Raw genomic sequence first — 14,268 nt, 5'->3', positions numbered from 1 at the left:
ATCTGTCAGCATTTTCTACCATGCTGACACATCCAGGTGTAAGTTAAACCAGAGTGGTGATACTAAGAATCCCTTCGATTATTAAATCAATTCCTTCACTTATGTTTAGTTTTTCAATATATCTATGTAGAGATTGATATATTTGATAAAAACCATGTACTTGTGAAAAAAAAATATCTGGATGTTTAAATTTGTAGCTGAAATGATAACTCTTTGCAGGAAAAATAAGCTCACTTTCTGATGTTCACATAATATTGAAGTTACCTGTTTGCAGAGCGACTTTTCTGTCATCACCTTGATGTCAAGGAGAGCTTTTCGCCCATTAACTACATTTTGTAAAGAACTTGAATTGAGATTTTTCTTTGAGTGCTTTGAGCTTAAAATACATAATCTAATCACGACCCAATTTAATGAACAAAGCATGCTGTGAAGATAATTCTTGTGAAAAAACAGGATACAGCTCCGACATTGTTTTACTCAACCTAGCTGTTTTTGCCAACTTGCCAACTGCTATGTTTGAACTGGGGATCTGTAAATTGAAATGTGGTTGTAAACTCATGCCCTGGGGATCTTGAAATATTGCTGTTTTCCAAATATATTCAGTGGAAAAATCACCCTTGTTTTTGATTTTCACTTTGGCTTTGCTGTCCTTAGGATGTTCACTCATCTGTATGCACTGGTTGGATGCTTTCAGTTCTACTTTATTGTTCCTCTGTCCCATTTTCCTTGCGGGTAATCTCCATCATTCTGCCTTCAATTCTATGCTTCTGACAGTTTCAGTTATGGGATTTGTCTCATCCCTCTCTAGTCTTCTCCTATTTGTTACAGCCTCAAATGATTTTTACAACATCTCTATCTCCCTCAACTCCTCTCTGCAATATTGCCCCTTGCCCTAGGTTCCATTCATATGACAGCAAGGCTTAAGTTGTCACTGGTGTCCTCTCCGATGATTACCCTCAATTCTACAATTCAGCACCGGGTTGACAGGCACTTTATGACTTTCAGCCTCTCTTTGTGCCACTTTTCTCCTCTTGAACAAATCAGCATGAGCATAGGTTCTTCTCTTCTCTTGAGCCCTGCCTCACTGCTCCACCTCACACTTATTTAAAGTGTCTCTCTCTAGATTTCATCCTCTCAAACTGTTAATTCAGCCATGCCCTTTGCACCGGTGACACTGCAGAGGGAGGACGAGGGTGCATTAGGGGATGTGGTCAACAATCACACAAGATGGCAGATAAAGTATTTAAAGTCATAGTTTCAAAATGTTTTCTGTATCAAACTAACAAAGTGAGAGCAGAAGAGTATATTGCTGTCGGTTAAGGAGTAAATAAAAGAATAAACACGTCTCTGCTTATATGATGTTGGTAGCCATCCATCCCTTTTCCACACTGACAAAAATCCTTACAGGGTCATCGGCATGGAGGTAGAGATTTTTGATGGACGTCAGTGAATAATTATGGCAGGAGAAAACTTAGACAAGCAACTATGCACACAAACTCATTCCTTAGGGCGATGTAGGCGGACCAATTACTCTGACATTCATGTTATTGGAGAGTGGGAGGAAGCCAGAGTACCCAAAGAGAATCCATGCATGCTAGCTCAATGCAGAAAAGCCCCCCAGCCTAAATGTGATTAATCTGATTATTTGGTTTTAATCAGTTGACAGCACTAGTTGAATATAAAGACCAGGGTGGGGCTGTAAATATTTGTTTTTTGGTTTGGGACCCTGAAAATCTGTGATGATCATAAAATTTCTCATTTTGGTGTTGGTAGTGAAACAAGTCGTGTTGATCACAGAATATCAATATATTTCTCAGTCTAACAGTGAGGAGGCAGTAAAGATTATCATTATATATATGTATGTATGTATGTATGTATGTATGTATGTATGTATGTATGTATGTATGTATGTATGTATGTATGTATGTATGTATGTATGTATGTATGTATGTATGTATGTATGTATGTATGTATGTATGTATGTATGTATGTATGTATGCTAAATGTCATTACTGTGCACTCTGGCCGCCGCCACTGCTTCTCCTGTCATGGAATAAAAAGAACAATATTTCTTCTTTGGCATATATGTGTGAATTGTGTTAATCACCCCTACTTTCAAAAGAAAAAGTTAAATGGCATAGAGAAAAAAAAATATTGGCTTAATTTTTTTATAAGCATCAGTGTGAAAGCAAAAGCTTACAGGTCAGTGTTCATTGCAAAGTTGGCTTATTCTTCCGCATATGAGCTGCTGGATTTTCACAGAACTGAGTTTAGTCTGTTTTGCTCAGGTAAAACTGGGAACAACCTTTTTAGGAACCACATAAATACGCAATTGATAACTTGCAGAGTTTTGAATTTGTAGTTACAGATCATCTTAGAATACAATTTTGCACAAATCAGTTTTTCTTTTGTTGGTTTCTTTTCCTGTTTGTGGTAAGCATTAATCCCCTTTGATTAAAATGATGGATTGGTTGAAATTACAAGCATCTCCTACGAAGACGCTATTGTGATTGACAGCAGCTGCAAAAAACATGCTGAAGACTGAGGATGTTCCACTGAACGGCAATGGAATGAAGTAATTGCATTTTATATGGATTTACTGCTAAGGATTTTTAAGTAGTGTGGAGTCAAGGCTTCATGACAGCAGAGTAGAAATGCAAACTATTCCTTTCACACAACAGATTTATTTCAACTGTATTTTTGTAGCTAGCTGACTGCTTTGCTTTTTTTCAATAGTAATAATGCATCTTTCTCCAGTGGAGCGTGTCATAATTTAAAGATTGATCAGCCCCATTAAGTGGAAGCAGAAAAGACAGTATTACAAATTCTGAACAGCACTTCAAAGAATATAAAAAAAGACTGAGTGAATTATAATCACAATTTTTGCCATATTTTACAGAAATGCATGTGCAATTCTGTTATTATTGTTATTGTCTGAGTAAATTTTAAAGAATAGCCTCCTTAATCTTGATGCTTTGTCAAAAGACTTGTCAAAATATTTGTTAACACTGGGATGTTTGCATTTTTACAATGTTTGCATTTTTACAACCAGTTGTATCTTTAAATGACGCCGTAATGTGTGACCATCGCACACAATAGGAGCTCTAGCGCATTAAATATTATAACCCACTAAGCTATGGTTGCTACAAATTTCTTTGTTGAAAAACTCCATTGAAATAAGAGCTCCTCATTAAGATAACCTATGCAGCACAAATGCTTCAGCGTCACAGAATCTGAATGATAAATAAATGTTGCAGCAATAATTGAACTAAATGGGAGGTTAGGGTAGAGTTAATGGGAATGGGATTTCTCTTCTATGATTTTGGTGTGCCTTTAGACAGCTCTATGTGTTGTACTTAGTGAAATAAGTTATTAAAATAATCATATGTTATATGGGTGTTTCCTGTGTTGCAGCTTTTCTAGATTTCTTGATGACTCACAAAAGTATTGTGAATTTGTTAATACCTTCACTAAAACTCAGTTTGACTGAAAGTATAGTTTATGAATCATTTTAAAGTAATTTCCATGCTGATGTTCCTGCATATTAACTTTTAAGTATTTACTTCACTGCCAACTTTTCGCATGTAATAAAATTCATAAGGCAAATTTTCTACATGCTGATAATGTTCCCACATTTTTAATATTTTTGGATGCTGTTCATTTTATCACAAAAATAAATTATGTCAATGTCCACATCTGAAACTTATCTCTGTAGACGTGTGTTGGTGAACTTCTTTCTTGACTTCGTAAAGTCCCATCACGTCCCATTTGTTTTCTTTATAGTCACCAGACCTCCCCAAACATCAGAGGAGACACATTAAAAACCTAAAAGGCAGATGTATGATAACATCACAAGACGCTTTTTGTGATATTTGAAGAGTGGTGCCAGGATGGCCCAGAGTATTACAGAGGCTCACAGTCAGCTGTAGTTCAGAGGAAAACATATGCAGTCATGACAATAAAGCCCCAAACAGGATACAGGCCATATATGTTTTTTTTTTACATAAACCCATTTGTGTCTGTTTCAGAGCTACATAAAAGCCACATAAAGTCATAATTGAACCTCCACACTAACTCTTGTTATGTTTGAAGATTAGACACAATCTGTGTGGAGATTCTGACTTATCCACAAGCAGCTCCTGTTTAACACCCAGGTGATTGTCTCTCTTCCTTCAATATGTAAATATAGGTAAAATCATTGGGTAAATAGAAAGGCTATGAATACATTTTCTCCATTTTTTTAAGGAAGATTGCCTCGGCACCTTGTGTTTTACACAATAAATTTTGTATTAGCAGTGGGTCATGTAGCAGGTCATGCTGGGTATGCAAATCCCTCACAGGTTTCTGAGCTGACACTGATGTTGAAGTGAAGGATGGCGTTTCATTTTGTCCCCCTCTTTTAAGTTTGGTGGGACAATGACTTGTCAAGATGATAAAAACAAAAATGGATCTGAGAAGAGTCCAATGTTAAGTATAACCAAGTGAGATCTGTCACAAGATCTATTGATTGGTGTGACTGTAAACTATAAAACTGGAAACACTTTAAAGATTGTCGTTTTCTCTCTAAGTATGAAGTTTGCCAGTTCCATATCTTGTATGCAGGACAAGCCATACCATATTCCAACCTGAAAACTTTGCTTGTGCCATGGTGCTTTAGGGATAATGTCTTCCTCCAAGCATGGCGATTGCAATAAGTTCATCTTTGGACTCATCTGACAAGACTTTATTCTCACATTATTTCACTGGGTTATTCAGCTACCATCCAGAAAGCATCAATAGCCTTTTTCTACAACATTTACTATTGAGTGTGCATGGAGGCCATTATGGTTGAGTGCATTGTTTCCTATTTTTCATGGGTAAAGGTATAGCGGCTGTGTCCAGGTTATTCTGAAGCTGCTTAAAATTTGCTTCTTGGCTCTTGAACAAATTACTTTGATGATTCTTTTGGCTTTTCTCAAAAATCTCACAAAAAAGTTTCTTGTTGGATTGGTTCATGGACAAATGATGATCTTTCAGAAGTTTATAAATGTATATACAATCAATGTCATTACTATGCTTTGCAACATTAAAATATTTTATGACGGTATTTTCCCCTGTATTTATCATACCTCTTGGATATGGAGAAGTTAATACTAAATTAGCTTATATTGTTTAGCACATAGCAGCACAAATGACAGAATTTAGTATTTTAGTCATGTTTGGATTTATTTGTTTTTTTTTTTTAGATTACTTGGATTGTCATTCACATCTAGTGTTATTTTCATATTGATATAAATATTGGAAATATATTTACTTGGAAACATTTTGATGCATTCAAACATTTTTTTAATGGCTGCATGTTAGTTGTGGCAAACAAATCAGCTTAGTTATCAGAAATCATTAGACTTAATACTGTTGTAGATTTTTATTTTCTGTAATTTCTTCTATTCTGTTTCTCGTTTCTTTCACTCAAGATGGGAAATGCCTCCGAAATTTTTCACTTCGTGTCCAGAATATCAAAAGACAATGACATCATCATGGGAACACTCTACACCATATTTGGTAACTTGATTAGACTCCTCACTTTTTAATCAACATAATGAAGGTAAAAATGCTATTTTCCCTGTTGTTTTGCCTCTGTGTCTTTCAGGTGTGTTGTCCATACTGGGGAATGGGATCCTGCTGTTTGTGGCCTATAGAAAGAAATCCTCTCTGAAGCCAGCAGAGTTCTTTGTCGTCAATCTGGCCATCAGTGACTTGACCATGACTATTACTCTGTTTCCACTAGCCATTCCCTCCGCCTATGCTCACATGTGAGTGACTTTTGAGGTGCTAACCAGGAATATTAAATCAGGCTGGAGTTAAGAAATTTGCATGTTCTTATTATAAAAATGAATGTCATTATTTTGGATTTATAAGGATACATTATTTCTTAATAATCAATCATTTTCACATCAGAAACAGTATTTGTTTAAATAGATCAGCTTCCTAGAGCCAACCAAGCTTTTTAGAAGAGTATACAAATTTCAAGCTCTGGGATTCGGGAACCCTACTTTGTTTCACTTATTTCAAAACCAGCGATTGTGTGTATTTGCGATTGATTTTCTACCGGAACACAAAAAGAAGGAAAAGAAAAAAGCATGAAAGAACAGGCTTAGGAAATGGAAAGAAACAACAAAGAACAATGTAAACTGATGAGGTAAAATACAGAGGAAGAGGTGAACGTGAATAACCACACAGAAGAACTCTCCATCCATTATCTTTATGTGCTTATCCTTGCTGGGTCTCGGGGGGCGGGTGCCTATCTCCATCGGTCATTGGGCAGGCATACCCTGGACAGGTTGCCACGCACCAGAATAACTAATTACTGTAGAGGCAAAAGGGAAAAAAAGCTGAAGGAGAGTGCAGGCGGTGAGAGCCAGGTGACAAGGACTTGTTTTGAAGGGGAGAAAGAAGGCCAGCTGAAGTAAGGTTATTATATACCAGAGAACTTGAACTAGGACCACAGAAGTAAAAATCATGGGAAAAGACAAACTTTTGTCAGAGGACAAAATTCAAAGCAAAACGCAAAAATAAATAAACTAATACAAAGAAATGAACTGGTAAGGATTAAAAAAAAGTAAACAACTGATCAAAGTGTGTCGCTGTCTGCCTGCCGTCACTTGTGACCAGTAGAATGGCATTAAATTTATTGCCTTTGTCTTGTTGTCTATTAATGTTTAAAGAGAGAGTTTGCACATAAGTATTTGTTTAACCACATATGCTCTTTTCTGCTTGTGTTTCTTTTCAGGTGGTTATTTAACCTAACAACCTGCACTGTCTATGCCTTTTGTGGTGTTTTGTTTGGCCTGTGCAGCCTGTCCAATCTCACGGTGCTCTCTTGTGTTTGTTGGCTCAAGGTCTGCTGTCCAAACTATGGTAATCAAAGCATTTTTTTATACTGTTTATTATTATTATTCCATGTGAAAACAACCATAATTGCAGAAACACAATATAAAGTGTGATCACCAGTTTATTTTAAAGATGGAAATGATCGAATAGAACAAATAAAATTATCAGCTCATTTGCTTTCTTGGGTTTTCTGTTTTAATCTTCCTTCAATACTTAGACTTTACAATCTCTGTTTGGGGTTTAGGTGAGGCGTGTTTCGAGCACAGTAACACTGTAATTTTATGTCCAGTCAGCTTTCCATTAAGTTGGCGAGATGGAGCATTCTGTGAACACCTTTGTTTCCAATGTTCTTTGCAGCTTTTCCCCCTGTTCCACGGTGTTGATGACTGCAAGATAGCTGCCAAGTCAGCAGCTTCCCCTATTGTGTGACCCATAGCGTTTCGATATTCAACATCCTTTTTGATAGTTGCATATATCTGTTTATTTCACAAGCGAGAACATGAACATTGTGCATTACAAGTGTATGTAAGTTTAATTTTAACTAAAACATTTAGAATAAAATAAGTTAACTTATTGACAATGTAATGTTTTATTATTAGATATTCAGTTTCTTTAAGCTGGCACAAACAGCATGGAACAGAATGCAAAATTTATGATGGGAGACGCTGATCTGACTGGATTTTGAACCCATGACATTTCTGGTGTGAACCAACAGAGGCAATAACTTCAGTGAAAAAAAAAAATACATATAGAAAGTTTGTTGCATAAATTTACATTGTTTTCTAGACAGCAAAGGGCACAGTGTTAATTGTTTGCATAAAATATTCTTATATTTGCATGACCTAAGAGACTTTGCCTTTTGACCTGAAAGGGCTTGTTGTTTCTTTGGGTTTCTGCTGTAACTTTATCTTTTATGCAAAAAAGATTCAGAATGTAAGATTCCTATAATAACATTTTCATTGTTGGAATAAATCCAGATTTGTAGTTTTCATAGACATGGTGTGAAAGTAAATAATCTAAGTAGTGGATTTTCCAAATGCTCAATTCATCAGTTTGCCCCTCTAATAATTCAGCTTTTATTTGCATGATTACATCTTTCTGAGCCAAATCTTTCAGCAGCTCGAACAGCAGCTCGAACAGTTGAGATATTTTCGCAATACTCTGTATGAACTTCCAAGGACACTTCCAAAGGCCATCCATGTTTCTATGTCAGACTCAATTAGAGTAATTTTTTATTAGTCATCAGCTTTTTTCAGAATTGCTCGTTAAACCTTTCCACCAGCATTTCAGGTTTATTTGAGGAGCTGTGATAGTTTGTTACTGCGCTACTTAGCTGCAAGCCTTTATTCACTAATCATGATGGACACTTGAAACATGGATCATCATCTAACCTAAACTGTGTATAATCTAATTTCACTTACTAAAGTATATGAAGTATGTAAACAAATTACATTTATTTAAACACTATCATTTATACTTTTGTGAATGACAGGAATTTGGCAGGAATATTTGATCCTGAATAAGATCCAGCTAGATTGTCTCTAGCCATAACTTAGTTTAAAAGTAATTGAATAAAACCACATCTCTGTCTCAGCCTCTTGTCATTGTATTGGCCAAATTTCTATCATTCTGCTTTATAATTCCCTTCTCTCTAATCTAATATAGCTAAAAGGTCTGGTTTTCCTTTCTGTCAAAGAGCTTTCAGTAAGAGTTTCTAACATTCTGTAAAATGTCTGTGATAATGTAGAGTGGATTTTTATGAGCTAGGTTTGTTAATAATAAAGTCCAGTTCATGCACAAGAATCCAAAACTCCATCTAAACTTGGAGGATATTTTTTATTGTGCTTGGGGTCACTGTGTCAGAATAAAGTTGTCTTGCAACTGAAAGGTTGTAGGTTTTTCCTCCCATCACATCTATGTGTCCCTGGCCAAGGCACTTAGCCCCAAGATGCCAACTGCTCTGTGCATTGATGTATAAATGTGAATGTGGCTCTAGTACAAGTCAGTCAGCATGTAAGTAAGGTCAATTTAACAGAAAAGGTCTAAAAATATAGCCATGCTGGATTAAAGTAACATTTGGTAAAAAGTATGAATCCAACTTATTTTTATTTTCAAAAACATGTTTTACACAATTAATTAATCAGTGATGAATAACTAATTCCAGGCTTGACTAGTCCATGTGTTGTTTCTTTGGTTGATATTCAATTCTATGGCATCATCATCTTTTGTTGTAGAAGTAACAACATGACAATAAAAACAGTTCATAAAAAATTGTTAATATTTGTGTAAATACATCTGTCAGAGCCAACAGTATAAGCCACACAATAAAAGTTATTGCTAAATAAAAGCAACTCATCCATTATTAAACGCAATACTTCAATACACCAATTACATTGAGTTGTGTGATTGCACCCCTAAATAGTACATAATAATGTTCACCAATATTTCAAAATATATTATTGTTATTGTTTGAAGCCCATATTAAATTAAAATTTGTTAGGTAGCAGCTGATAAATTCTTAATATCACAATATTTGCATGTCCTAATAGGAGTAAGTGAGATAATGATGGTCAATTCCTGTCTTAATGCTATAAAGCATAGAAAATGCGAAATTATCTTTTCACACACACACACAAATAAAAGACTCATTAATCTCAGTCTTTGCTATTTAAAATATCTGTTCAGTAAAATGAACAGGTCCAGTTCTAACCACTAAATGTTCCAGCTTTAGTGTCTGCTTATCACACCAGATAAGCCAGTTGTGTTATTCTGGTGATGCTCATAAATTGTTAAACTTTGATACTTAAAAATTCTCACAGCTTGTCTGTTATTCTGTCCCTTTTTTATATTCCTGCTGGGATCCCAAAAATCTGCCAGGCAAACTGAGTGGCAGCAGCTCTTTTTCTGCTTATGTAACCGAGTCCTGGCGTCGAGTCTAACATGCAGTGTTTAATAGCTGACTCCATGCTACTTAAGCCACGCACCTACATATCCGGGGGCACATAATAACACCTTGCACTTTTTGCAGCAGGGCAGAGCTTTTTTGGGACAGGCTGTGCTGTGACCAGATAAATTATATCATCACATTTCAACAGGCCAGCTTTACTTTGAACCAGGGCAGAAAAATCTTAGATGCACACAATTAAATAGAAGTTCCTAATTTATTATTCAATATAGTTGTTAAATTGGGGAATCTAATTAAAATTTAAATTGTACATATAAATGTCAGTTTTTTTTATTTTTATTTCTTGCTGCTGTCTCAAAAAACTAAAAAACTAAAAAAAATCATCTGATTGGTTAACCTGCACCAAAACTCAGGAAAAGACTAATCACCTTTCAATAAAGTTTATTATTTCTTTAGATAAACCAGCTCGATTCATGTTTCTCAGGTGAAAGTCATGGTATTTTTTTCTCTTACACCAAAGTGATGGAGGCTGGCTAAAGTTAAAACAGTCTGTTGTTCTCTATGTGTCTGTACCACACCTGGTCATTTCCTCCTATTCACTACTGAAGGGTCAATAAGGAAGAAAAACAAAGTATAGGTACATTAGTCTTCTTTTTTATTAATGTTTCAAAAACATTAATCTCGATCATAGTTTGAGGGGCCAATATGTTTAGTGGCTTTAACCAGTGGTGGTTCAGTGATGAGGTGCGATACCTGTCTGCAACTCTTCCTACACATAACCCCTGTGTTTAAAGTTCATACTATTGATGAGCAACAATTTTTAAACAATAAAAATAGACTAGATATAAATCTGCAATTTATTAAGGCTTTTTGACTTTGAGTAGGTTTCTCAGTTAAACGTTTCAATACAGCAAACCTAAATGCTCATCTGTTTACTAAGAATGGGTTAGTCATATGAATCAATCAACTGACTGATTGATTAATTGATCGATTTCAGCAACAAGGCAGTTTAAAGTGCTTTACATCACAAAGACGCAATAATATAAAGTCATAAAAGACACCAACAATCAACGATTGAGAAAACCAGTGAACATTTTACATTTTGTCAAGTGCCATCATCAGATATGCCGGTCAATGTTTCATTTATTACGTCTCAAAACAAACTCTAAACAAGTGAGTTTTTAGTCTAGATTTAAAGGCGCTTCAGCTGTTTTGCAGTTTCTTGGAAGGTTGAACCAGATTTGAGGTGGATAGAACCTGAATGCTGCTTCTACATGTTTGTTTCTGTGGATGCAAAGCAGAGCAGAACCAAAAGACCTGAAAGGTCTGGAAGGTTGAGACAACAACAGCAGATCTTTAATGTATTGTGGTGCTAAGCCATTCAGTGATTTATAAACTAACGACAGTATTTGAAAGTTTATTCTCTGAGTTACAGGGAGTCGGTGTAGGGACTTTAAAACTGGGGCAATGTGCTCTGTCTTCCTTGGGAATATGGGGAATAATTTGATTGCTGTGTGGTCTTTTGATTACCTTTTGATGAAGCTAATATTTTGATATCCCAGAAAGCTAAACTCAATCAGAGCAATCCAAGTCAATCTCTATATGTCTGTATTTCAGTGGCTTTATGGTGTTGGTCCTTCACCCAAAACATTACAACTAACTGAGACAGAGATGTTTCTGTTCATATCCCTCACACATTTTTGCTGGTCTATTTGCCCCACAGGGGTTTGCAGAAGACGAAGATTCTGAACATAATTTATCAGTTTGCATTACCAATGCTTGACAGACACTTCTGCAGCAAAAACCTGCTTTGATTAGAGAAGACACAAAAATCTAGAGAAGCAGATCGAACTGCAATAATGCAACAGAATGTATGTTTTTAGATCTCATATTGCGGACAATTTGTTGTCAAAACAGAATCAATTTCACCTCATCTTTATGCAACCCCACATAATTACAATGGAGTGAAATATGCTTTCTGCCCTCAATCAAGTTTAACTTTTGCTCACTATAATTGAAGTGTGTGTTTTCAAAGAGCTCCTCTTGTTTAGTTGCAAGTCAACATTGTCTATAATAAAGTGTGTAAAACACAAGAGACAGCGAGGCTTATAAATAGAGTCTGAAGTGCAAATGAGTTCAAATTATTCCACTTTTATTAGACTTCAGGCCAAGGAACCCCGTGCCATCCTGTTGCCTCTAAGTTAAGTTTAGTTAAACATTTATAACACATCTCATTCAGGGTAATTTTGAAGTAAACTAACTTCATGACAAAACAAAAAAACACATGCTTTAACAGAAAATAAAGCTTTAATACATGCAAATATATGCTCTTTTAAATGCATTTGAGTGTAATATATATATATATATATATATATATATATATATATATATATATATATGTATATATATATATATATATATATATATATATATATATATATATATATATATATATATATATATATATATATATATACATATATATATATATATATATATATATATATATATATATATATATATCAAGTATTTATTTAATTAAGACAAACATGGAAGATGTCATTTAAATTGAATTAACTTCCTTTGATACTTAACTTTTATAATTTTATATTTACTTTATTATTTAAATTTCTTTCATTCATATCTACTTATTTGTTGCTATCTTTTTTGTAGTGGTAATTTTGATTTGCCATCTTGCTGATTTTGGAGTTGATATGTTAATATGTGAAGATAAAAGGACATCACTGCTGGATCTTTAGACGGAAAAATACTAATAAAAACTACAGCCTTCCACTAAATTTTATGTGTCCATTTCACATTTTTCTGAGCATACTGTCAAAATGGCTAAATTAATAAAAGGACAAAATAAAAACTCATTGTAAAAAATCCAGTCCAAATATGTTTTCATCCTATGACAATCCGGATGATTCTAACTTCTTGTTTAATCATAACTAATAATTTATTATCCGAGTTTGTCATCAGAACTCCTTTCATCTCCCTAAGGTAATGTTTCTCCTAATATATTTCTAAATGTTTATTACAATGTTAATCTCAGAAAACAAAGACTAAGCAATATGTAAATATTTTAATTTGCTGGTATTTCAATATTGCAATTAGAAGAATAAAAAAGTTTGAGACATCATTGCTGAAGATGTTGGGCCAAAAGAGTGTGGATTTTCACCTGAACTGGTGTTCAGTTCAGTTTTAAAAGAGATGAAGCCTTGACGTGTCACTTGGATAGTTGGAGTTTTGTTCTCTGGAGTAATGTTCCACCACAGATAAAAGCTATCCATCTGTAAAGGCTTTCCACAACTCCACACAGCTCAGCGAGGGCCACTGGGTGTAATCGCCTCCCCCACCCTCAGCTTGAAGAGTAAGAGGGGTTGACATCCTGCTGAAGAGGCTGTGTGGTGCCAGATTATACTGTCCGTGTTCTCCTTCTCATTGAATGTGCTCTGTAAAAGTCCTTGCCCAAATCAATTATAGCAGAATGTGGTGAGGGCTGTTGCAGTATTTCTTACAGAGCTTCTTATTCAAACTAAGGCAAGAGCGCTGCACCAGAAGTTCAGCACAACTTCTCATATAACATGATGGAAAATTAGGAGCAAACTCTTAAGGTGGACACTGCAGAACCTGAGCATGCGGTTTCACGTCAGCAAAAAAAGACCTTCATAAAAATTGTGTTGAAAATTCCTTCCCATTTTTGGCTTATGTTCTGCCAGACTTAGAATTTCTCTATTTTACTGAAGCTTTGCAAGCTGAATAAACAGTACCGTTACAAACAAACTACATTGGAAAAACACTGAAAGGACTGGACTACTCTGTGATTATTGTTAGTTTTAATTATCCACTTAAAGTTCATAACTACATTAGGTAAACGCATATTTGCATATACCATTATTCACCACATATGTGCTGCCATATGTGTGCTGAAAAACCTTTCCAAATTTAAAAAAATGTACTTTAGTTGGGATAAAAATATATTTGCCATATCAAACTACCATTTGACTAAATGTTTTTTCACACTTTTACCACATTTTGTGTTTTTAATAGCCACTGATTTATCTGCCATCTCCCATTACAGGTAACAAATTCTCATACTGCCATGCCTCCCTGCTTGTCGCGGGCATCTGGTGCTACGCCGGAGTGTTTGCTGTGGGTCCACTGTCAGGTTGGGGAGAGTATGGGGCTGAACCTTATGGGACTGCGTGCTGCATCAACTGGCATGCTCCCAACCACAGTTCTGCAGCAATGAGCTACATCATCTGTCTCTTCTTCTTCTGCTACATTATTCCCTGTACTGTTATATTTTTATCCTACACCTTCATCTTGGTGACAGTGCGAGGCTCTCGGCAGGCCGTGCAGCAGCACATGTCTCCACAGAACAAGATCACCAATGCACATGCACTTATAGTTAAGGTAACTCCATAAGCTTACTTTTTTTTTTTAGAAATACTTATTTTGTCTTAATCATCTTTTTTTTTTTTCATGAG

General features: G+C 35.3%; 1 protein-coding gene across 2 annotated transcripts in view; it reads left to right on the top strand.

Annotated features, from left to right (window-relative positions):
• Window positions 1–14,268, top strand: part of opn7b (opsin 7, group member b) — a 53,373-nt gene that overhangs the window by 32,050 nt on the left and 7,055 nt on the right. For both annotated transcript variants that reach the window (XM_055046327.1, XM_055046328.1), the window contains exons 3-6: window positions 5,454–5,541; window positions 5,630–5,792; window positions 6,770–6,897; window positions 13,860–14,194. In XM_055046327.1, coding sequence (XP_054902302.1) covers window positions 5,454–5,541; window positions 5,630–5,792; window positions 6,770–6,897; window positions 13,860–14,194 — 714 coding nt within the window. The remainder of the gene's footprint in view (window positions 1–5,453; window positions 5,542–5,629; window positions 5,793–6,769; window positions 6,898–13,859; window positions 14,195–14,268) is intronic.

The sequence above is a fragment of the Poeciliopsis prolifica genome, unplaced genomic scaffold (genome assembly GCF_027474105.1).
Source record: "Poeciliopsis prolifica strain line A6 unplaced genomic scaffold, Auburn_PproV2 SCAFFOLD023, whole genome shotgun sequence".
Classification (NCBI taxonomy): Eukaryota; Metazoa; Chordata; class Actinopteri; order Cyprinodontiformes; family Poeciliidae; genus Poeciliopsis; species Poeciliopsis prolifica.
Note: the sequence above shows the minus strand (reverse complement) of the source record. Positions and strands in the feature narration are given on the sequence as shown.